Below are 23,442 nucleotides of genomic sequence, written 5' to 3'. Positions count from 1 at the left end.
TGTCTGATATATGCTATTCTCCGTTGCACTCAATGGTGTTGTCTTAGATATTAAGTTATGCACTTACAACCTATTTAGCCAAGTAGGCCGATGCTCACAAGAGCAGATCCAATCAAGGATAAGAGATAAATATGTTTCAAAATCGATGATGTGATGGAAGGGATTTGATTAATATCTTATATCTTGTTGATTGAATAGTTACATCCTTTGGATGTTAAGAGACACCTCTCTTCAACTTAAACAAACCATCTTATTGCTCAAACCACAACCTTCCATAATTCTTATTGTTTGTTATCTTTATACGGGTCTAATCGATGCCTTAGTTATCTTTATCTTCATAGGTGGTGAATAGATGATTTAGTGTACACCGATATCCTTAATCAATATACTTGGTCTTAGTAATTGCATCCTTTGGAGACAAATCGTAGCCTTTAACTAGTCATTGCTCTAAGTTATCATTCCATTCTTCATATCACCGTACGTACTCATCACCCGATAACCTATGACTAATTATCAATTCTTCCCCACGGCACTATAGGTTGAATGTATGTAATCGCTTTAGCTCATTAATCGATGCTTATCTATCAGTCATCTCCATCATATGCCTTAGTCGATCTGAGTTAATGAATTATCTTCAGACCAATCGTTCTTATAATCTTTTATCACAGCTTCCTTATTACCAAATGTCTGGCCCTGATTGCTCAGCGTCTTGTATTCTTTCTCTTCATAATATCAATGGCTTGATATATTATGATGGGAATATATGCCCGATGTAATATAGATTGCTCCCGTATTATCCAAGTTGCTGATATACTACTCCGCATTCGCTAATCTCAGCCATGTCACCATTTCTCAATGATCTTACCTTTATCGACCTGCTTAACACATCGACATCGTGATTGATATTTTCAAGCCATCATCGAAAATATGTCTGGGATGAACGAATACTTCCTGCTGATGCTTATGGGATCATTAATTGTTCAATCCTTCTCTTTACTGATTGTCTATCAATATCATGTCTCTTCCTGTACCTTGCTAGATAGATGCATAAGAGATGATTATAGCTTCAGTATGTCATATGCTCTTAAAGCCTTCGTTTCTTGATTAAGATAGCATATCAAACTTCTTGCCTTCACTACTCTATCTTATTCTCTATGCTTTACTTCGATGCTTGATAGGAAAATCATAAGTCTTCTGGAATAAGACGATTTTCCACAATGTTTCTATATCATAATTGATAAGAATATGCAACTAACTATTAGTACTATGTACAATGCCTATATTCTGACTTCTAACTAATGAAGATTACTATCAAGGCTGCCACCCTTGATCAATTTATTGTTAATCATGACTAGGTCATTGATGAGCACATCACATAAAATCACTTACCTAGCTGGGCATAGGAATTGGGAAGCCTATTTAAATGGGTTTTGGAGCTCAATTTGTGGATGTCGGAGTTGATATTTTGATATTCTTCTTTGTAGGAGGAGTTTGTTCTTCTTGAAGGTTTGTGAGGAGAAAATCCCTTAGAGGCAACATCTTCCACGTTGGTGAGAAACCCAACTTGGAGGATTTCTTGGTGGTTTCACACAGAAAGCACAGTTGTGTTCATTTGTGGAGATCAATTTAAGGAGGTTTTTGAAAGTTTGTTGTTTGAAAAATCTTCCTTGGCTGGCCATACTGTCACTACAGCTAGCCATACCATTTTGGGGTGGAGCATTGAGATTCTTTGGCTTCTAGTTGGCGTTTGGCATGTATTGTTTGGCTTCAGAGTAGCACCTAGGGTTCTTGTTGCATTGTATTCCAGTTTCATCAGCAAAAGAGGCCATTTCTGCTTGTGGCCTCCCTTTCTGGGAGCTTGCAGAGGCTGGTTGCAAGTACAAAAAACTATCAATGTCAATCAGATTTCTAGGTATGTTTGTAATCCATTTGTTATGTCATCTCATGAACTAGGTTGTTCATATTTTTGAGATATATTATATCTACAGTTCTGACATTAAATCTGAGTTATTTCAGCTTTGTGGGTTTCCTGAATATTTTTGTAAATTTCTGAGTTATTTAATTGCTGCAAGTATTTCTATTATCTGTAATCTTTCATCAATAAACAATTGCAAAACACAAACACACAAAAAAAGGCATAAAAAGGTTGCATATTACAGTGGTATCGGAGCAGTGTATCCTGCTATCCTGAAGGGTTCAATATGATAAAGCAGTGTTATGTTAGGATTTGACCAACAACCTCTCACACATCATTACAACACTCCTAGGAACAGATCTAATACTAATTTGGTTGTAGAAGAATAGAGGGCAATAGAAGAGCAAAATACAAGAAATATGGGTGATAGAAATCCAAGAGATCTAGGAGAAGAATGGTTTTTGAATTTGCTGGATGCTCTAGTTAGAGGACAACAAGCTGTGGAACAGAGAGCACAAAAACAAAATCAACATTTGGGACTTGTTATAGAATAAATGACTCCACAATTGGGAGTGAACATTAGTGCAAACAATTGCAAATAATACAAACATTGGTGGCAATAATGGAGACAACAATGGTCAAGGAGAGAACTCTAATCACGGTGGGAATGTGAATCAGTGAACTAGAACCATAACTTCTAGGCCTCTTATGCCTACCTTTCCACCTAGCGCTCGACCACAAGTTGATATGAGCCCCAAATAATAGATTTACACGATCATCTTAGGTATGATTGGGAAAGTGGAGGGTCCAGAGTTCTAGGCTGCCATTTCATTGAGAGATTAGATTGATGTGAGAATGAAGCATATAGACCCCATGTAGGTAGAACACAAAATTATGATCTGCAGAAAATGGTTGGGAAGTTAACTATTGCTAAATATGATGACTTATGGAAAGCTGTCATACCCCCGCCTTACGACCTTCTCGCACCATCCTTAAAAGAAAATAATATAATAAAAATTAGCTATGTGTCTATCAACTGAAAATTGACTTATCCATACGACTTTGCAATTTTCTGCTACCTAGGCCAACCTCCACATAAAACAATTCCTTTCCCTAATCAGCGAACTTGTATACCTTAACAAATCACTAAACAAACAGTTTCCAAGAGACACATTAAATTAAGAGACAAATGATTTCCTTAAGGTAGCAATTCCAACCAGGAATCGAGTGGGCTGAAAATAATAAGGATCAGGTAAACTTAAGTTGTGGATTAATCTCCCAAGTGGTGTGATCCACTAAAGGTTAGTTAAGGGTTAGGGAAACGAAGCCAAGGGGCACCCCTTTTGCAAATAGACATACGTGGGAAGTGACATACCTCCCCCTCCCCCAATGAGAAGATATAAGTCCCAATATCAATCTCCAAATGAAGACATTGAACAGGGGCAGGTCTGATATAAGATGATCAAACTCAGGCATACAGAGATTTAGTATTACAACTGTGATTTAATATGAAATAATAAATCTTGTGGTAGGTCACATAATGAACCTTATGTATAAGTACTCACATATGAATAGTGTGTATGCAATCTAAGGGTATGATATTATTACATGATCTCTTATATATAGAATATAGACAATAATGTGTAATTCTTAATATGTCTGTTTAAAAGATGAAATCAACCATGATGAGGATAATAAGGGAATACAAGGAGAGGAAACAGTAATGAGGTTCTCTTCTAAGCATGCCACCTCATGGTGGTGATAGATAGTCCTATGAGGCCAAGGGGGTGCAAGGAGAGCCCCGCCCTTGGGCTTAGACGAGAAGGATTTTTCAGACACCCTATTGTAGTTTCGCCTCAAACCTCTATCATGGTTGACCATTGGATTAAGGAACCCCAATCATAGGGAGCAGAATGAGGGTGGCAAGAAGAGGGGAACTGCTATAGGATCCCTCACTAGGTACAACCCCTCATATGCATGGAAAGGGCCACATGAGGCCATGAGGGATGGAATCTCCGCTCTTCGGCCTAGGGTAGAGGATCGTTCAAGCACCCTAAAATACCTCCTTATCCTAAGTCCCCTATGGATGAACTTGTTAAGTTTAATTAAATTCTGTGATCAAGAGGCTAGAACGGATGAAAGGTATAGTCTAGAATTTACTTCGAACTGCAGTAGTGTGAATGAAGGAAGCACAACACTTATGAATTTTTGGTATTGTCCTCCTCTCCATTGTATGCGTGTTATATATCTAAGTGAATGAGAGGGTATGTCGGGAAGAGATATGTCTTCCCACGTGTTATATATCTAAGTGAATGAGAGGGTATGTAGGGAAGAGATATGTCTTTCCACGTGGGAAGACACATCTCTCCCTACGTACCACTCAGCACGTTAACAAACATATCGGGATTTATTACAAATCGTTTAACCCAGCCCGTTATCATTAAGGAGTGTAACCGGTGGCATAAATAATATCCCCAGCCCGATAACATAAAGGGGTGTGACCGGTGGCAATCACCACAATAAATTCAATTTATTTATTGTTTATTGTTAACGTGAACACAAATATGTTAACAAGTAAGCATCGGAATTTTGAAGTTGTATGACCGACGTTACCAGAATTAACACTCCCTCTTAACTAGGGAGGACACATTTAGAGAAAAATCACAATTCATCCATTGATTGTGAAGAGAAGAGATATCACACCATAGTGATGTCCAGAGATATGGTTCAACAATGAGTATCAAGTCTCATGATACTCACCATAACTCATAGTTATCAAGTAACGTATGTGCACTGGCATCAAGTCACATGATGCCTACCATACTGATAATGATTCATGGCATGTCCATGAATATTATGTCCATAATATTCACCATGAAGATCTCTATCATAATTATGGTTTATTTAATGATACCAACCAACTGATATCTACCATAATGTCTCAGAGATATATATACTATCATGACATGTCCACAGATATCAAGTCACATGATATCCATCAAGATAGATAAATTGATAATTGTAAAATCGTCAACTTACAATATCAATTTGAAACAAGTGTTCTTATTGAAAAGTCATCACCCTTCAATAATGTTCACAGGAGGGCCCATGAAGTCATGGAGTCACACACATGACAAATAAAAGAGTTTACACATTAAACATCTTAAATATATTAGTATATCAGAATAAATGAGACTCTATCTCAAAATTAAATAATGTTCAATCTTGATCCTGAAGAGAGGCTTGGTAAGAATGTCTGCAATCTGGTCACCTGTACTAATATAATTCAATCGGATCACATTCCTTTCCACCATATCTCGAACATAGTGATAAGGAATCTCAATGTGTTTAGACCTGTCATGGAATACTAGATTCATCAAAAGCTTGATGCAACTCTGATTGTCGCAATAGATGACAGTAGGATTTAAGGGCTGACCAAACAGTCCTACAAGCAGTTTCCAGAGCCATACTGCTTCTCTTGCTCCCATGGAGGCTGCAATGTATTCAACTTCTGTAGAACTTTGAGCAACTGAAGACTGTTTTCTACATATCCATGAGATCATTCCTGATCCTAAACTGAAGCAACATCCTAATGTGCTTTTCCTGTCAACTACGCTTCCAACCCAATCAGAATCAGTGAATCTATGTAGGTCAAGGTCTACATGTTTATATTTCAGACCAAAACCAATAGTTCCTCGAAGATATCTCAGAATATGTTTTGCAACAACAAGATGTATTTCCCTAGGTTCACACATGAACTGACTTAGTGCATTAATAACATAACATATATCAGGTCTTGTGTTTACCAAATACATCAGAGATCCAATAATTTGTCTATAGAGGGTAGGATCTGCAAACTCTGATTCTACAACTGCTTCCTTTAGCTGGTGCAGATTTGTCTCCATAGGTGTGGTCATGAATCTACAATCCATCATTCCAAATCTCTTGAGTATATCAATGATGTATTTTCCTTGATTAAGGATTATACCATCTGCCTGCTGCGAAACTTCCAATCCAAGGAAGTAGTGAAGAATTCCTAAATCCTAGGGTTCTTGTTGCATAAATCAGAGGCTAATTCTTTCTTATACCGAGAAATACGATTATCCTCTCCTGTGATTAGTAGATCATCAACATAAAGAATAAGAATTAATAATTCACCATTGATTACTTTGTAGTAGAGATTTGGATCTACTTCATTCTTGGAAAACCCTAATTCCAAGAGATAGTGATCAATTCTTTCATACCATGCTCTGGGGGCCTGTTTCAGTCCATATAGGGCTTTCTTTAATCTGCAGACATGTGATTCAGCCTTATGAATTAAAAAAGCTTTAGGTTGCTACAAATAAACTTCTTCAATCTTACCATTCAGAAAAGCAATCTTAACATCCATTTGATGGACTTTCCATCCTTTAGATGCTGCAATAGCCAAAATTGCTCGGACAGGTGTGTATCTGGCAACATGAGCGAATGTCTCTTCATAGTCAATACCTTCTTTTTGTGAGAAACCTCTAGCAACAAACCTTGCTTTGTTCTTCTCAATGCTGCCATCTGCTGGATGTTTCATTTTGAAGAGCCATTTAGAAGATACCACAGATTTGCCTTTAGGCCTAAGCACAATATCCCAGACATCATTTTTTAGAATTGACTGATACTCTTCTGACATAGCATCTTTCCAAACTTGATGCTTGAGAGCATCTCCAACACAGGAAGGTTCTGCATCAAGGGTCTCACTCATCAAGGCAACATAATTGGAAAATAGGTTAGGTCTCTTACTTTCTCTGAAGGTCCCCTTTGGAGCAGCATAATTTTCAGCTTCTTGAAGCATCTTTTTAGCCCAAAGTGGTCTCTTCCTAGTTTCGGGATAACGTTCTTCTAAAGGTAATTCTTGAACTTCATGCTCAGCATTTTCAGGGGTCTCCCTCTGAATCTCAGGGGTGGGATCCTCACCCATGCTTGTAGGAGGATCTTGGTGTTCTAATTCATTAGAGCTTTTGGACCTCCTGAATGCTATGTCTTCTTCAAACATGACATCTCTGCTTAGTTCAATTTGCCTTTGTCCAGGTATGTATACTCTGTAAGCCTTAGAGGTTTCACTGTACCCAACAAATACCTTTTTCTTTCCAGAAGGTTCTAATTTTGATCTCTTTTCTTTGGGAACATGAATATAGACTGGAACCCCAAAGATCTGAAGATGACTTATGTCAGGTTTGTTACCAGTAAAGGATTCTTCAAAGGTTTTATTATCAAGAAGAGAATGAGGACATCTATTTTGAATGTACACAGCTGTCCTAGATGCTTCAACCCAAAATGAGGTTTCTATATTTTGGTCAAACAACATAGCCCTAGAAGTTTCTACTATAGTCCTATTCTTTCTTTCAGCTACCCCATTTTGTTGTGGGTTATAAGGTACAATTAACTCCCTCTTAATCCCAACATTTATACAATAATCTTTAAACATATCAGAAGTGTATTCCCCCCCGTTGTTTGTTCTTCAGGTTATGATTTTCTTTCCTGTCATGTTTTCCAGCAAGAGCTTTGAATTCCTTAAATTTAGAAAGGATTTCTTCAAACTCTTTGTACCTCAGAAAATATAGCCAGGTCTTCCTAGAATAATCATCTACAAATATTACATAATAAAAAAATCCTCCTAAGGAGGGTACAGACATGGGTCTACATAGATTAGAATGAACTAATTCTAATACATTTTTGGATTTACTGTTGCTAGAATTGAAGGACCCTTTAGTATTCTTTCCCAAGGCACACCCCTTGCAAGCTCCTTCAGAACTGTGACTTAGCTTGGGTAGGCCAGTCACCAGCTTCTCTATTTTAGGTAGGGCATGGAAATGAAGGTGCCCTAATCTTCTATGCCAAAGTTCATTCGAATCTGGAGTCTCATGTATCAAGGCTTGAGGTGGAGTGGTGCAAAGTCTATAGAGGCTCCCTTGTCTTACTCCAATGGTGTGGGCTTTCTTGATGGTGGAGTTCTTTGGCCAAGCAAGTACCTTTCCTTCCATAAAGGTTAATCTGTATCCCTTATCTTAAAGTGCAGAAACTAAGACAAGGTTTCTCTTTATACCAGGCACAAATAGAACTCCAATCAGTTGTAGAGATATGCCTGACTTGAGGTTGATATTGCAGGTTTCTATTCCCATAACTCGATAATTTGAGTCATCACCAATTGTCACTTCTTCATTTGAATTTTCCACAAGTGTATCTAGGTGCTCATGAAATCCAGTGATGTGCCGAGATGCTCCGCTGTCAATCACCCATGTGTTGGAACTGGAGGTGACTTGACTAGAGAGGGTTGAGTAGAAGACTAGTCTCTCGGAATCACTCCCTTTCTTAACTTCTACTATTGAAGCCTGTTGTTTGATCTCGTCTGGACACTTCATTGCATAGTGTCCATATTGGTCGCATCTGAAACATTGTACTTCAGAAATGTCTCTCTTCTTCTTTGAAGACCTCTTTCCATTTGAGTCGTTGTCCCTTTTTCTCTTAAAGTTCTTCTTTCCTTTCTTGTGGGAATTTGAGTTTAGAACTTGAATGTCCTCATTGCCATTGTTTTGTTTTATTCCTCTTGTGACAAGCCGAGATTCCTCTTGAATGCAATCGGTTATCTATCAAACTTAGGAAATTTAGAACGAGCATTGATTCCTTGAATGAACGATTCCCATGAGGTAGGGAGTCCATTTAGAGCCATCGTAGAAAGTTCTTTGTTGTCTACTAGATGTCCAATAGTTGATAGTTGATCCCTAAGCTCAGTGATCCTCAAGAAATAGGATGTAATTGTCTCTCCTTTATTCATCTTTATATGGTGTAGTTGATTCTTCAAGGTGAGAGCCCTGCTAGTGTTGTTGATTTCATAAATGTCAGCAAGGGCTTTTAACATCTGAAAGGCCGTCTCATATTTAGAAATAACTGGCACAATATGGTCTCTCACTGAATCCACAATTATCTTAAGAGCCTTCTCACTGTCCTTGCTCCACTGAATTTTCTCCGTAACATCAGAGGGTTCAAGAATTTCACTTTTGACATGGGAGTCAATTTTATTTTCTTTCAAGACAAGCATGATCCTGAATTTCCAGGATACAAAATTTGATGCTCCATCTAGTCGATCTTCAAACCTAACTCCGATTGCCATTAGGATTATAGGAATGTGATCTACTAAGAGCCGGGTGAATGTCTATCTGATCGTTACAGAATTTAATTTGATCTTCCTTAACTTAGCTCTGATACCAAATTAAGATTAATTAAATTCTGTGATCAAGAGGCTAGAACAGATGAAAGGTATAGTCTGGAATTTACTTCAAACTGCAGTAGTGTGAATGAAGGAAGCACAACACTTATAAATTTTCGGTATTGTCCTCCTCCCCATTGTATGCGTGTTATATATCTAAGTGAATGAGAGGGTATGTAGGGAAGAGATAAGCCTTCCCACGTGGGAAGACACATCTCTCCCTACGTACCACTCAACACGTTAACAAACATATCGCGATTTATTACAAATCGTTTAACCCAGCCCGTTATCATTAAGGAGTGTAACCGGTGGCATAAATAATATCCCCAGCCCGATAACATAAAGGGGTGTGACCGGTGGCAATCACCACAATAAATTCAATTTATTTATTGTTTATTGTTAACGTGTAAACTAATATGTTAACAAGTAAGCATCGGAATTTTGAAGTTGTACGACTGACGTTACCAGAATTAACAGAACTCTATTAATAAATTTATCATATGACTAAAAAATGTTCCTAACCCTACTAGGAAAGATCTATTTTATGGATTATGCTTTCAATGAGCTTAGAGTTGTGATTTTAGGGCAAATAATAGGGCATCTACAAAAGGGGGCATTACCAAATCTTCAGCTCAAGCTTGAATTCAGAAGTTAGATACTTATTTCCAGCTCAATCCTATGCTAGAGGAAGTAGCCATTAAGTATGCACCAATACATCTGGATGGCATTGCACATGAGTGGTGGCACCATGGAATGATCACCTTGGATCATGATCAGATTACATGTTATGCAGAGTTTACAAAGAGGTTGATTGAGAGGTTTGACAAGAAAGATCCAAAATTACATTTCAAGGAATTGGTGCAGCTGAAGCAGTGGGGTTTTGTAGACACATATGTGGCTGATTTTCAAAGACTTGCAATGCTGGTTACAACCATCTCAATAATGAGACTCATGGTACTATTTATGCATGGCTTAACAGATCCCTTGAAAGGTTGGATTAAAGCTCTCAATACATACCTTGCAAGAAGCCATCAACAAGGCTAGAGACTGTTGTGACGTTTTCCCACATTGCCCCATTGCAAATGGGGACACCCACTTCTTGCTTTCCGTCTTAGGTGTTTTGGGTTTAGTTATCCTAGCTTGGCAATAATCGTGGTTTTTAACCTTTGTTTATGAGAAGGATGTGTCTTGTCATGGGGGTAGGTCATGATTTGAGTTCGGAATCCATTGGATCACAATGGAACATGCAATAGTCTTCAATCGATGCCAAAGATTATTCACAAATATTTCCAGTGATAAAGATAGAAAGGTAGCTGATGTCAAAAGAATAGTAGCGATTCCTTCCTGGCTGATGTGCTGAACACAAAGATGTTTTTAAAACATTACAATGCTAGAAAGAGGAGTTAAAATTGTGCCATCAAATAAAAATAAATGTATTACTTATAGATCAAGGATGTAGGTCAACAACTAATGCAAACAAAAACTAAACAATACAAAACTAGCTCTTAGATATGCTTAAAATGCTGGATTAATCTGAATTCTGAAGCTCCAACATAATTCCTGATTTGGAATCACCCTACCAGAGCCAAATGGTTTTCGTCCTGGAATCCTTTTCAACTTATCTAGAGATTAATTATGCTGAAACGCTTGATTAATCTGAATTCTGAAGCTCCAACATAATTCCTGATTCGGAATCACCCCACTAGAGCCAGAGGGTTTTCATCCTTGAACCCTTTTCAACCTCGAGGGTTTCTATCCTTGGATTGAGTTACACTAAATGTTCTAGAAAGAAGGTTTTATAATATAAAGATGGATGATCAATTGCTTGTTTTCAAAATCTTTTTTATGTTTTTCTTCTCACTTGTGCATCCAACTCCCAAAAATCCAAAATTAGATCCTAGGGTTTACAAAAGACCACCTCTCCCCCAATTAAACATTTCACTTTAATGTTTAAGTTGTCCTGTTTTAAAAGATATCTCAATTGGACAAACTTATAACATTATTATATTGTTATTTCCCTAATTATTCCCTTTAGCACATAGGAAATAAAGGAATGGGTTTTCAGGTTCCCCTTAATTAATTTTGAGAAAAGGGGCATGACATTTAGTTTGTTCTCTAGAACTATCTTTAGACTTATCCTTTCTGTGGCTTATGGATTGCACCTCTAACAATCACAGTAATCAGTTGAATGACATTGGGAAGCCATATAAGGTAACCTAATTTTGAATGAACATTTCATTTTGTTTATCCACTATCAGGAATAGTTTGAATGAAATAAATTTCTTTCTGCACTTTGGTCCATTTTTGTTACATATTTAAATTCTTTTCCTTAGCAATAAACACGTCCAAAGCAATAAGAAGTTGAAAGAACTACGTAACCAAAATGAAAAAAGCTTTATGTCAGTGTAGATATTACAAAGCAAGGAGAAGGCGAAAAACACAATTAAGTGATTTAATTTATTTGTTTGCATGTCTACACATACTTGAATAATTCAAGCACCCGACTAGTGCATTGGGGCAAACCCCAAATATTATAAAAAATTCTAACACTCTAAATGGAAAATTTTCAGTAACAGGTAGATTTCAATGCAAAAAAAAAAAAATCCAAAAACATGCCTGTAACATTTTCCAGACCGAACTCTCCCAGCTCTCCCAGCTCTTTGCTGTGCAGAGGCCTTAGATATAGGTACCACAACTAAGCTTTCAATATCAGTTATCTGCAAATAAGAGAAAAAATAGTAATGAAAAAATAAATTCACATTAAGATAGAAAATATCACTCTTTTTCTTTAGTAAGTTTGAGCCAGATAGGCAGAACATTATATTTTGCCACTTTTCCTCTGGTTTCTCACTTCATCATAAGAAATTATTTAGTGGCTTTCTCTACTAGTACTTCGCATGTTAGGTATATACTATTTTATTCACCATGTTTGTTACGCTCTGTAAAAATAAATTTCTCCTTTTTTCTGAACTTAAGAATGCTTAAGGACATCCAAGGCACTTATGCTTGGAATTGTTCTGAATATTACAGGGAGAAAAAACTTTGAAACTTCGGCCCCAAGACCATACATATCTTGGAAAGGCAAAATCTCTCCTCCAAAAAAAGCTTTCTCTATTTAGTGTTGAGAGGCCGTCTGCATTCTCTCTTGACCTAATGCACATGATGTATATAGCATGCCGCTAAGAAAAGGGCATAGACAATCTATTGAGATAAACAGAATTATGCATGTTTTATTTTAGACTTCTCAACAGCCAATATAAGGTGATATGTGGACAAAAATTATTTTTTGTTCCTCTTGCATTCTTTCATCCATGGAGACTAAATTTATATCCAGCTTATTAACTTTTCAAATAAAAGGGCATACACAATATCTTGAGATTCAAAATATTATGCATGGTTTATTTTAGAGTCTGGACAATCAAAAATAAGGATATTATTTTTGTTCCTCTTGCATTCTTTCATCCATGAGACTAATTTTGTATCCAGCTTATTAACTTTTCAAGCTAACAGAAAAACAGTGTGAAAAACAACTGAAAACAAACCAGTAAGCCGATCTTTGAAAATTTCATGTATAATTTACTGGTTGAAAACTAATAAACCTTATTTTATCCCTTGGACCCAAACAGAATCATATGGAAAAAGGCTTTACAACAACAATTATATTACCGGATTATAAAATCGTTGCTTTGAGAAGCCACAATCAACAACGTAGACTATGCCCTGCATTCACACCAATAATATTACAGACTAGATCTTGAACCTAAAGAATGGCGTAAGTATAAATTGAAGAAACTAAAGAATATCAATACTAAAAGTTGCAGGAAAAACTACGTTACTGCACACCAAAGCCTCCGCATGATGAATGGTAAGCATCAAATATACCCAGTAACATTAGTGTGCCAGAATCTCACCTCAAGGGTAATTGATGTCTCTGCAATATTTGTAGCTACAATCACTTTCCTCTTTCCTCTGGGTGCAGGCCCAAAAATAAGCTCCTACAAGATAAGATGTTTATTAATTCACAACGAATCTGTGGTTACAATATTCTATAACCGCTAAAGTTTAGACATCAGTAGCAAATCGTGTCTTGAGATACAAAATAAAGTTCGCACACCTGTTCTGAACGTGGAAGCCCAGCATACAGAGGTAAAACAAACAATCCTGCACAAAAATTCAATCATTATCAGATATTTATGAAAAGATATGAAACAACTTTTAATCACAGTTCTGGGAATAGGAAATGAAGATTCATTTGTCATTACAGTTCTGGGAATAGGAATTGCAGACCTGTGATTTCACAAAAGAAAGCTTCCAATTTAAGATTTTAATATTCAATAACGAATAGACAATGAAGATATATGGCCCTCATAATAACTCACTACCCTGGCGAATTGAGTTATTGAGTATCATTTATATGATAACATAAGCATACCTGGATGTATGTTAATAAAGCTGTTTGGAGGAAGTGCAAAGGGGAAATAAAATAGAAAATATAGCCGAGTTGATTCTGTACTGTCATATTAGGCAAACATCTACAAGAATATAGAGTCAAAAAACACAATATAGAGACTCCCAGCACTATCCAAGGCCATTCAAGGAAACCACACTGGCAGCCTCTAACACTAACCAAGTTGTTTGCAAATAAGCGGACAAGAAACAAGGGATTCAGAGATGTTAACATCCTCTAACACTAATCAAGTGATTTACCCTAAGTGGACAACATTTAGAAGAAATTCAAATAACTCCAAGTGACAACTATGTTAGTGAGTATAATTGAATGACCACTGTATATTCTTCAAAATGTTAACCATACAACATTTATTACAATACAGAATCAATATGGTAAATTCAAATACATTAGTAGACACAGAAGATCACCCCATAGGATAGTGACAAATCAAGTGCGGGTGTCCATATCTATGCCCAAGGAACCCCGTATCTTGGGTGATGACAACATCAGCATGCATATAAAAGGATGACTTTAATCCCTAGGCTGTATTAAGGGATGTTTCTGCAGATAAACCCCCATAAAATGAACAAATAATCAAAACATAATGCACAGAATATCTGATTCTTAGTACAAAGAACACTGTTTCATCAAAGCACGGGACAGGAAATTGATATAAAGGATACACCAACACATTTAATGATAAAGTGAAGAACAGAGTGGATTCATTTATTCCCTTATAAGTTTGAATGGTATAACCACAGACCCATGGATTCTTTCCCAACATCGATTAGATTGGTAAGTTCATTACTGAAAAGCATGGACCACCTTGGAATCAAACCTAGGACCTCCACTCGAAATGCTATGGAGGTCTACTACTGAACTACTAACAACTCATAAAGTTCTATGTTTCTTGGTGTGCGGATTGACCTTTGAATACACCCACTCAAGCCATACATTAGCTTGGACTTGCCAAACCTGTTTTTGAAACCATTTTCAAAAGCATGGACAAGTGAGGACTTAAATTGTCATGTCTCCTTTATCAAGCAAAGTTAATCAAAAGACCCTTAGTCTATTATTTTATTTCTCATTATTTCAGTGTTCCACGGGGACACGTCCCCCCCCTTTTTGGCCACGTCTCCCTGAGGGGGACATCTCCAGGACGGGGGGACGGGGACGCGACGTCCCCCGCCATCCTGCCACCGCCACCCAATCGCCGCCAGAGACGTCGAGGCGTCTCCCCGTCTCTTGAGGGACGACGAGACGCCCAGACGTCTCCCGTCACCCTACGGCAAATGCAATAAAGAAAAGTTGTTTTTTATAAAAATGTGACTTTTTGGGGGGTTAAGGGGTAACCCTAATTGGACGTGGGCCCCACCCTTTCCCCCAAAACAACACAAAACCATGTTTTTTTTCAGATTTCACTCCCATTTTGAAAAACTGATTTTTTTTCCAGCAAGCTGAAGAGGAGGAAAAACTTGAAGAAGACTGAGTGATGGGGTGAGAAAAGTGATTGCAAGTGTGATAGGAGCTAGAAGAAGCAAGAAGAAGAGGAAGAAGAAGATTCTACTGCATTTTGGAGAGATTTTTCAAGCACAAGGTAGGGTTTTTCAACTTTTTCTTGTTTTTTTTTTGGTTTTATTTTCTGATTTTCATTGTTCTATGTCATTTTTGGATTTTTTTTTTCCCTATTCATCTCAAAATGAGATTTGATGTTGAATCTTGAGGGCAAAATGATGAACGAATCATCTCAAAATGAGATTTGATGTTGAATCTTGAGGGCAAAATCATGTCATTTTTGGATTTTTTTTTTCCCTATTCATCTCAAAATGAGATTTGATGTTGAATCTTGAGGGCAAAATGATGAATGAATCATCTCATTTTGAGATGAATAGGAAAAAAAAAATATTGTTAAACTAGGCTGATTTTATTTTTATTTTTATTTTGTGAAATGCAGTGTCAATTTCACAATGAGCTCCCAAGGCATGAGTGAAGATGAGATGGAAATCCATTCTCATAGTGAGAATGATTCAGAATATGAACCTGAAAATGAGGGGGGTGACCATGGGGCTGATCCTGGAGTCCAATCTAGTTCTATGGCGAGTGCACCAGCTAGTACAGGTTGCCCTTCAGAGTTGTTGGCACCGTATGCTAGGGGTCATTTTGATCCTAAGTCTCCTCTAAAACAGTTTGCTTCAAGAATATCATTATAAGGCACATCACATTCAAGTGGGGGAACAAGGAAGTGGAAGTGCAACATTTGTGACATTGAATAGTCTAGTAGCATTAGTAGGGTGAATGCACACTTTCTGTTTTGGAGAGGAAAAGGCGCGAAACATTGTAAGTTTTTGGAGGAAGCTAAAAATATACAGTACAAAATTGAGTTTAACAGGCTTTGGGGGGTTCCAGATGACACAAATATTTCAATGCCTACTACTTTGTCTGCTAGGCCAGCCCTTCAACACAACCAGAATCCGCCACATACTTCTCATGCTTCGTCGACGGGAGGAATGATGTTTGGATCTCCATCCACTTCTACTTCTACTACCGCCAGGGCTGGGAAACGTAGGTTGCAGACACCACAAAGCAACCCCATTGCCGATATGTTTAATGTGCAGCTTAGAGATGAGATAGATGAATCCATTGGCAAGTTCTTCTTTGCCAATGGCATTCCATTTCATGTTACACGGTCTCCTTATTATAGGGAGATGATGGCTATGGTGGCAAAGGGAGGACCATCTTATGTGCCACCAGGGGAGACAAAAATGAGGACCTCGATCTTGGATAGATACTATTCCAAGATCAATATTTTGATGGAGAAGATGAAGGCATGTTGGGTGGCATCAACGTGCAGCATAGTTATGGATGGGTGGACGAACATTAGCCATTGTCCACTCATCAACGTCATGGTCACATGTGTAGAGGGCCCATACTTCCTTAGAGCAGTTGATTGTACAGGGCATCGTAAAGATGCTGATTTCCAGTTTTAGGTCCTCAGGGAGGCTATTGAGGAGGTTGGGCCACAAAATGTGGTCCAAGTAGTGACAGATGCAACCCATGTGTGTAGAGTAGCAGGGAGACTCATTGAGGCAGCCTATAGACACATTTGGTGGACCCCATGTTGTGTGCATGCCATGAACAATGCACTCAAGGACATGGGGAAGATTGATAGGATTAGAGGAGTGGTCACCGATGTGAGAGATGTGCAGATGTTTATCTGCAACCACCACACTTCACATGCACTCTTCAGGACCTTCGAGAAGGAGTTCTTGAAACCAGTTGAGACTAGATATGCATACTATTTCATTCTCTTGGAGAGAATGATTGAGTTGCAAGAGGCATTGCAACTCATGGTTATGACTAATGAGCGGAATAGGTGGGCTGAGGCCAAGACAGAGCAGGGGAGAAGGGTGAAGGAGATAGTGAAGAGTGATGTGTTTTGGACTGATGCGAAATACATTGTCTCCATCATTTCTCCAGTATTCCAAGTGATCAGATATGGGGATGGGGATGCACCTAACCTTGGAGAGGTGTATGAGTGCATTGACTCTATGCTTGACTAGATGAGGGTTGCTGTGCGAGTGAAGGACCCCTCTCTAGCATTCTACAATGAGCAAATCCGGTTTATCATTCAGCCTAGATGGGACAAGTTGAACACTCCTTTGCATATGGCTGCCTTTGCCTTGAATCCTAAGTGGTACAAGGCTAGACCGAGTAGAGTGACACCGATTCAGGATGAAGAGGTGAAGGCGGGTTTCTTTAGGTGTGTAGACAAGATGTTTGATTCCAGAGATGCCGACACAATTCACACTGAGTGGGGAAGATTTGCCACTCTTAGAGGTTATTCAGATGCGGCAAATTTGGATATAGACACTATGGCACAGGAGGACCCACTTTTGTGGTGGAATTGTCATGACCCGAAATCTTTGACCACCACTCTAGCCATCCGTCTGCTATCCCAGGTTTCCAGTTCTTCAGCTGTTGAGAGGAACTGGTCTACATATAGCTTCATCCACTCTCTTAAGAGGAACAGAGTTACCTCTAAGAGAGCAGAGAAGCTTGTGGCTGTACACAGTGCTTTGCGTCTAATGGACCGCAAGACACTTGTGTACAAGGAGAGTCCAACGACACGATGGGATGTAGAGCCAAAGGAGCCTTCACAGATTGATGAGGATGATCCTACCACTTCAAATGCAGGGCTAGTTGGTGTGAGCTTGAGGGATCTTGATCTTCAGGAGTCCAACAGTTCCAGTGAGGAGGAGTTCGCAGATGATTAGAGGCCTCCATTAGCTACATTTTGAGTTTTGTCATTTTGTCTTTGACTCTAGTCTCTTTTGTAATGCTATTGCTACAGGTATTTGTATTTGGCTACTCATTGTAATGATGAATCATGTAATCATCTTTATTATTATAGACTTTGCAATGGCATCAGATATTCATATTTTCGTTTTCCTTTTTCGATATAATAGAAATCTCCAATTTGACAATTTCATTTGTCAAATTTTATTTAGCAATTACTATTTACTAATCTTGGTATTTCCTATAGTTTCATTTGAAATCTAATTCTTATACTGTTATACTGTCATACATCTTTTCAAAACTAGTTTTTCAAGTACTATATGTATATGTATAACTATATCAGCACCACCACCCCCCTGCCGCCATCCCCAAACTTTGGCCCTTGGTCCCCCCGTCCCCAACGCCCGTGGAACACTGCACTATTCAATTTCCTGTTAATGATATCAGTTAAGTTGTCCAAAAAGTTAACTTAAACTTTTAAGTGATATTCATAAAAGACAACTTTGCTTTCTTATTAAAAAATGTTGTTTAAAAAATAGGGACAAAAAGTGTTACTAGGAATGGGGTCCAAAAGTAGTGTTATTTCAAAAAGGACTTTCTAGACACTTTGTAAATTAAGTTTTGGAGGGAAAAGTATAAGAATATAATATTACATTCCCTCAAAGTGTATATATAAGGAGTTGAGCATTGAAAAAGTTACCAATTTGTGAAATCCAAACCCTCATTTCTTTTGATATTGAACATATGTTCATCTCTTTTCCTAAGGATGAAAACCCTTTTGACAAATGGATTCAAAGATGAAAAATTTCCTATTCACAGAAGTAATTCCATCCACAGATTACTAGTGATTTGCAAAGATGGATTTGGGGATGAAAATTCTCATCTCCATTAGAGTGATTCCATTCAAGGATCACTGACGTGCTGAAGTTTGGCATTCAATTCCAACTTCAAATTATGTGTAGAAAATATTGAAGGATTTCCAGATTCCAGTTTGGTGCTTCCAATTATTCAGTGAATTTACAAATTTTATATTTTATTCCAGCTTTGTGGAGATTTGAGACTACAATATTTTGCTTGTTATTTCAGTGGCAAATCTTTATGTTATTATTGATCATACCTTTGCCAACCATACCAAATTCTACTCCAATTGTACACCTCATTGGTGGCAGCCATACCATTATTTTTGTTGTTTATATTAAAGAGAAAAGTTGTCATTCTAATTTGCTGAGCTCATTGAAGGTGTTGTATAAGACGAGATGACTGATTGCAGCATTCTAAAGACTTTTATCTTAATTTTTAAAGGCTGGTCATACCATTTATCCTATTCGTACCATTTATGCATAAACTGCCTGTTAAAAAGCCTGATGGAGACTTCAACATCTGTACCTTTTGTAGACTGCCTGAAACTATCTCTCATCTCTTATTTGATTGTCTGTTTGCAAAATAAGTGCGGCACCTTTTTGGTCTCTGTGTGAATAAAAATATCAATGTTGCAGATATCCTTGTTGGCTCTGTTGCTTACCTCAAGAAAGATTCTAACTACTTTTGGTCTATTCTTTCAGCTTAAACTCTTTGGGCTATATGGAAATGTAGGTATGATGATGTGTTTAATGATAGATGCAGGATGCTTACTGAATCTCGTAGGAGACTCATCTTTCATGATGTTTGCTCACAGGTTACAGTAGTGATGAGATTGACCAAGAGGAAATTCGAGAACCTCATGTGAGATGGCTCCACCAGGATATTTAGATGGGAAGTATCCCATGGGTTTACTTGGGCTAGACAGAGTGAGGAAAGATCTGCCTTTGAGACAGCCCTACACAACTTTATGAGGTAACTTCATGGGACCAGAGTGGGTGATTTACAGCCCTACTCACCCATACCTGGAGCATGTACAGGATGGCAAGGAACCGGTATGGATGGATGGCGCTATGGGCTGGATGGCCTGGACTGAGATCTTTGATGAGATCCTTGATTGACTTAGACCTTGCTTTTATTACTGCTCATATGTATATTCAAGTATATGTATCTTTTGTAGATGATCTATAGCTCTATGATACCATGACATGGATGGGAGATAGCTTGATCTAGTTTTGATGTCGTCCTAATGGACTGATTTGACTCTACTCATAATATTTTTTGTATTGTCTGCATGATCTTTAATATAAAAAAAATATTGTTGATTTTCAGCGATTGTTACAAGGCCCTTTGACCACTCTATGACAAGTTTGGTCAGTTAATTTATTTGAAGCAATATTTTTATATTCTACATGCTAATATTGTTCCAGTATATGCTCTAAGGGGGACCACAACCTTTGTTGATGCCAATCTATTAATATTTTTGAGCTGTCATATGGTGCTGCAAATTATATCAAGGGTCTGCTACTTCAATATTTAATGATTTATTTCCTTCCTTGGCAGCCATACAAACTTGGGCAAGCTGCATAAACTTGGAATCTGGCCCTCTCCCCATATGACTAGAGACTTTTGACATAATATTTCTATTGTTTGGTAATCAAATTCTGATATAGTTGACAATTAGTATCAGTTCACTACATAATATTTACATGCTAATTTTCTCTGTGGTTTACCACCATAAATATTAGAATAACTATTGCTGATTTCGATAGTTAAAGTTTGGAAGGATATGCCACCACCACACCAGTAAATCATTTTCAATTTCCAGCATTGATATTTCTAATGTTACTCTGTGTGGTTCTCTGTGAGTTGTAGTTTTTGTAATTGTTCTAAAAAGAGTTACTGCCAAAAGTGGTTTCATTCATTTTGAGCTTTAGTTTGTAATTCATTTGGAAAGCTTGCCACCAAATTAAGCATATATTTACTTCCTGAATTTGTAATAGCTTGAAATATTGAGTTTGTATCTTGCTACCAACAAACATTTTAATATAGTTTCATACTAAACCTTTCACTGTATGCTTTCACCTTGCCCACATTGGGATTTTGGTGATCAAAAGGCAACAAGGTTTTATGCATTGTCCACTATGAAATTGAAAAAAATGGAAAATGTTTAGATCAGGACATTTCACAAACCAAGGGGCCTCCCATTGGCATTATGTAATGTCCCCTACCTGATCTATTTAAATATACTAAAATTGATAGATTTTGTTCATTAAGTTATTAACAAGTGCTTGTCTATTTTCCTCATTAGCTGTTTAATTTCATTATTCATAGTTCATTATATAGATATCAAACCCTGCTACTACTTCAGTTTTGAGGGAAAAGGGTTTATATATGTTACCAAAGCGTTTAGAGACCAACTACAATAGGTTCCCTAAAAGTTTAAAGATCCAAGCCTTTACCTATCTTGGGTCTATACCCTCAAGGCTTATGGGTCGTTGATCCCCACCCTATCTTGGGACTTAACCTATTGCTTGGATTTAGATTGCCCCTCTTCGGAACATCTCAATCCCATCTTCTTAAATACGGAAAGTAATAATATGATTTAGACTATAAGTATATATATTTCTTATGTGTTATGAATATATATATGAAATTAAGTATGACTGTCATACATATTGCAGTCCATATTAGCATTACTATTAATTCTGCATAACAGCATTATTGGGCTTCATATATTAAGCTTACTTATTAAACACATCCCCATGCATACCACCAAGAACAAGGATGTTACTGCCTCTAACTTAATAACAGTTTTGATCTGATCTGATCCATGGTGATCTTACTAGATGCTTTTGATTCCTTTCCTTTATATCTCTCAATGTGAGGGAGAGGTCACACCTATTCATCATGTATACCCTTTGGCAAGAGACACACCCTTTCACCATTAGCACCCTTTGAAAGAGTGCAACTCTTCATTATGAAAGGGACACAACCTCTCATAATCAGATCTGCACTTCTCATTTCCAAATTATTCCCCCTTTCAAATGAGGTTCTCTTCCAAAAGATCCCAAAAGGATCCTTTTGCTGTTGCTGCTGTAAATTCTTAATTAAACATACTATATTTTTGTAATTTTCCGGTGATCTTATAGAATAGACAGAAGTTGCAAAAAGGGATTGTTTCTTTTTGGGTTTTGATGTTATAAGTAAAGTATGTGATAAATAGCAACAACTATGAAATAAAACAATAAACAATGTTCATATGTAAGAACACTTAAGCAATCTGAAAATACTGCAAATCATACCAGGCAAATAACCTAGTTTTGTATTCAACAAGAATCCATACACTTATTTGGAGTTGTTCTCAATCTGGATTGATGCCTGATGGAGGAATATTACTGGCAACGAACAAAGAAGACCAAATAAGCTAAATACAACCCTTCAAGCCAACATACAAACAAGGCGTGGTTGTAAAGGAGGCATCGAAGCTGCTGCAAATCACGTGCCAGCTGAAATAGACCAGCCGCCCTGTTGAAACCCCCAATATGCACGTTGAATCTTCAGGCCAAGAAGATGTGTCTTCTACCTCTGACAATCTCTGTGCAATCTTGGATAAATCCACTGTCAACTCCTGCTAAGGGATACGTCCCAACAAGCTCAGACCTTGGGTTTGCGTCCCAGACCAAAATCATTCTTCCAGAGCAATTCCCAAATTCGCAAGTTTCAAACTAATCAAAGATCCTATCAATTAGGTTTTCATCTCCTTATAACTCCATTCCCTTTGCAAGTCGAAGCCTAAAGAATAATAAAGCTTGCACTTTATAATTAAAGTGACACTTTCCCAATTATGGCGTCAAACTATAGAAAAATATCACTTTATTGCGAATAAATAGCTTCAAGCATCAAAAAAGACTCCGGGAGGTAAAAATCATGTAGCAAAGTTCAAGACCTTTCCAACGAGCTATAACACATAGGCATATCAAACCAGATAAAGCCAAAAACCCCTTATTACTCCGAAATGGCTATATACATAGCCTTATTTTAATTTATTTAATCGCTAACTTAGGAAATATTTAAATATATTAAAATATTTCCATAGATCCAATAATAGCCCAAAATAACCAACCAAACATGAATCTGACTTTGTCACCTGTCTGTGACTGATGTCGGACAAGATGGGCCAATTGGCAGTCCCATCCCTAAAATCTAGGGATGCTCCTAGAAACTAGAAACACACCCAATCTTCCTGAAACTGAAACCATGGTATGGTCCCGTGGAACCTCAAATATGGAAACTGCCACAACCTCCTAAAAAGTAGGGAATCTCCCTAAAATCAAGGAACTGCTCCCAACGGCCCACAAACTGCTTGAAACACCAACTCCAGATATTGAATACCCTGTGTGAGTCTCTATCCACCACTGCCAGCCTACGAGACCCCCATAATAGGCTAACTCACATGTCTCTACTAGACAAACTAAAGAGGGGACATGACATCTTCTCCCTTTTATATCTCATTGTTGAGGAAGTCACAAGTTTTCCTTTCATGTCTTTTGACTTTTCATTAACTTAACTAATTTTTAATTAATCATATTTAATTATTTTATTTTATATTTTAATTTAATTTTAAATATTTTAATTTTATTATTATCATTTATTATTAAATTTTATTTCAAAGTGGGGACATTA

General features: G+C 37.5%; 1 protein-coding gene across 5 annotated transcripts in view; it reads right to left on the bottom strand.

Annotated features, from left to right (window-relative positions):
• The window catches only part of LOC131040382 (probable pre-mRNA-splicing factor ATP-dependent RNA helicase DEAH9), a 229,780-nt gene that overhangs the window by 61,458 nt on the left and 144,880 nt on the right, over positions 1-23,442 (bottom strand). For all 5 annotated transcript variants that reach the window (XM_057973290.2, XM_057973287.2, XM_057973289.2 and 2 more), the window contains exons 11-14: positions 13,267-13,313; positions 13,064-13,147; positions 12,819-12,872; positions 11,769-11,869 (exon numbers count right to left, since the gene is read on the bottom strand). In XM_057973290.2, coding sequence (XP_057829273.2) covers positions 11,769-11,869; positions 12,819-12,872; positions 13,064-13,147; positions 13,267-13,313 — 286 coding nt within the window. The remainder of the gene's footprint in view (positions 1-11,768; positions 11,870-12,818; positions 12,873-13,063; positions 13,148-13,266; positions 13,314-23,442) is intronic.

This window comes from Cryptomeria japonica, chromosome 7, assembly GCF_030272615.1.
Source record: "Cryptomeria japonica chromosome 7, Sugi_1.0, whole genome shotgun sequence".
Classification (NCBI taxonomy): domain Eukaryota; kingdom Viridiplantae; phylum Streptophyta; class Pinopsida; order Cupressales; family Cupressaceae; genus Cryptomeria; species Cryptomeria japonica.
The sequence above is the reverse complement of the archived record's forward strand: the minus strand, read 5'-3'. Positions and strand labels throughout refer to the sequence as shown.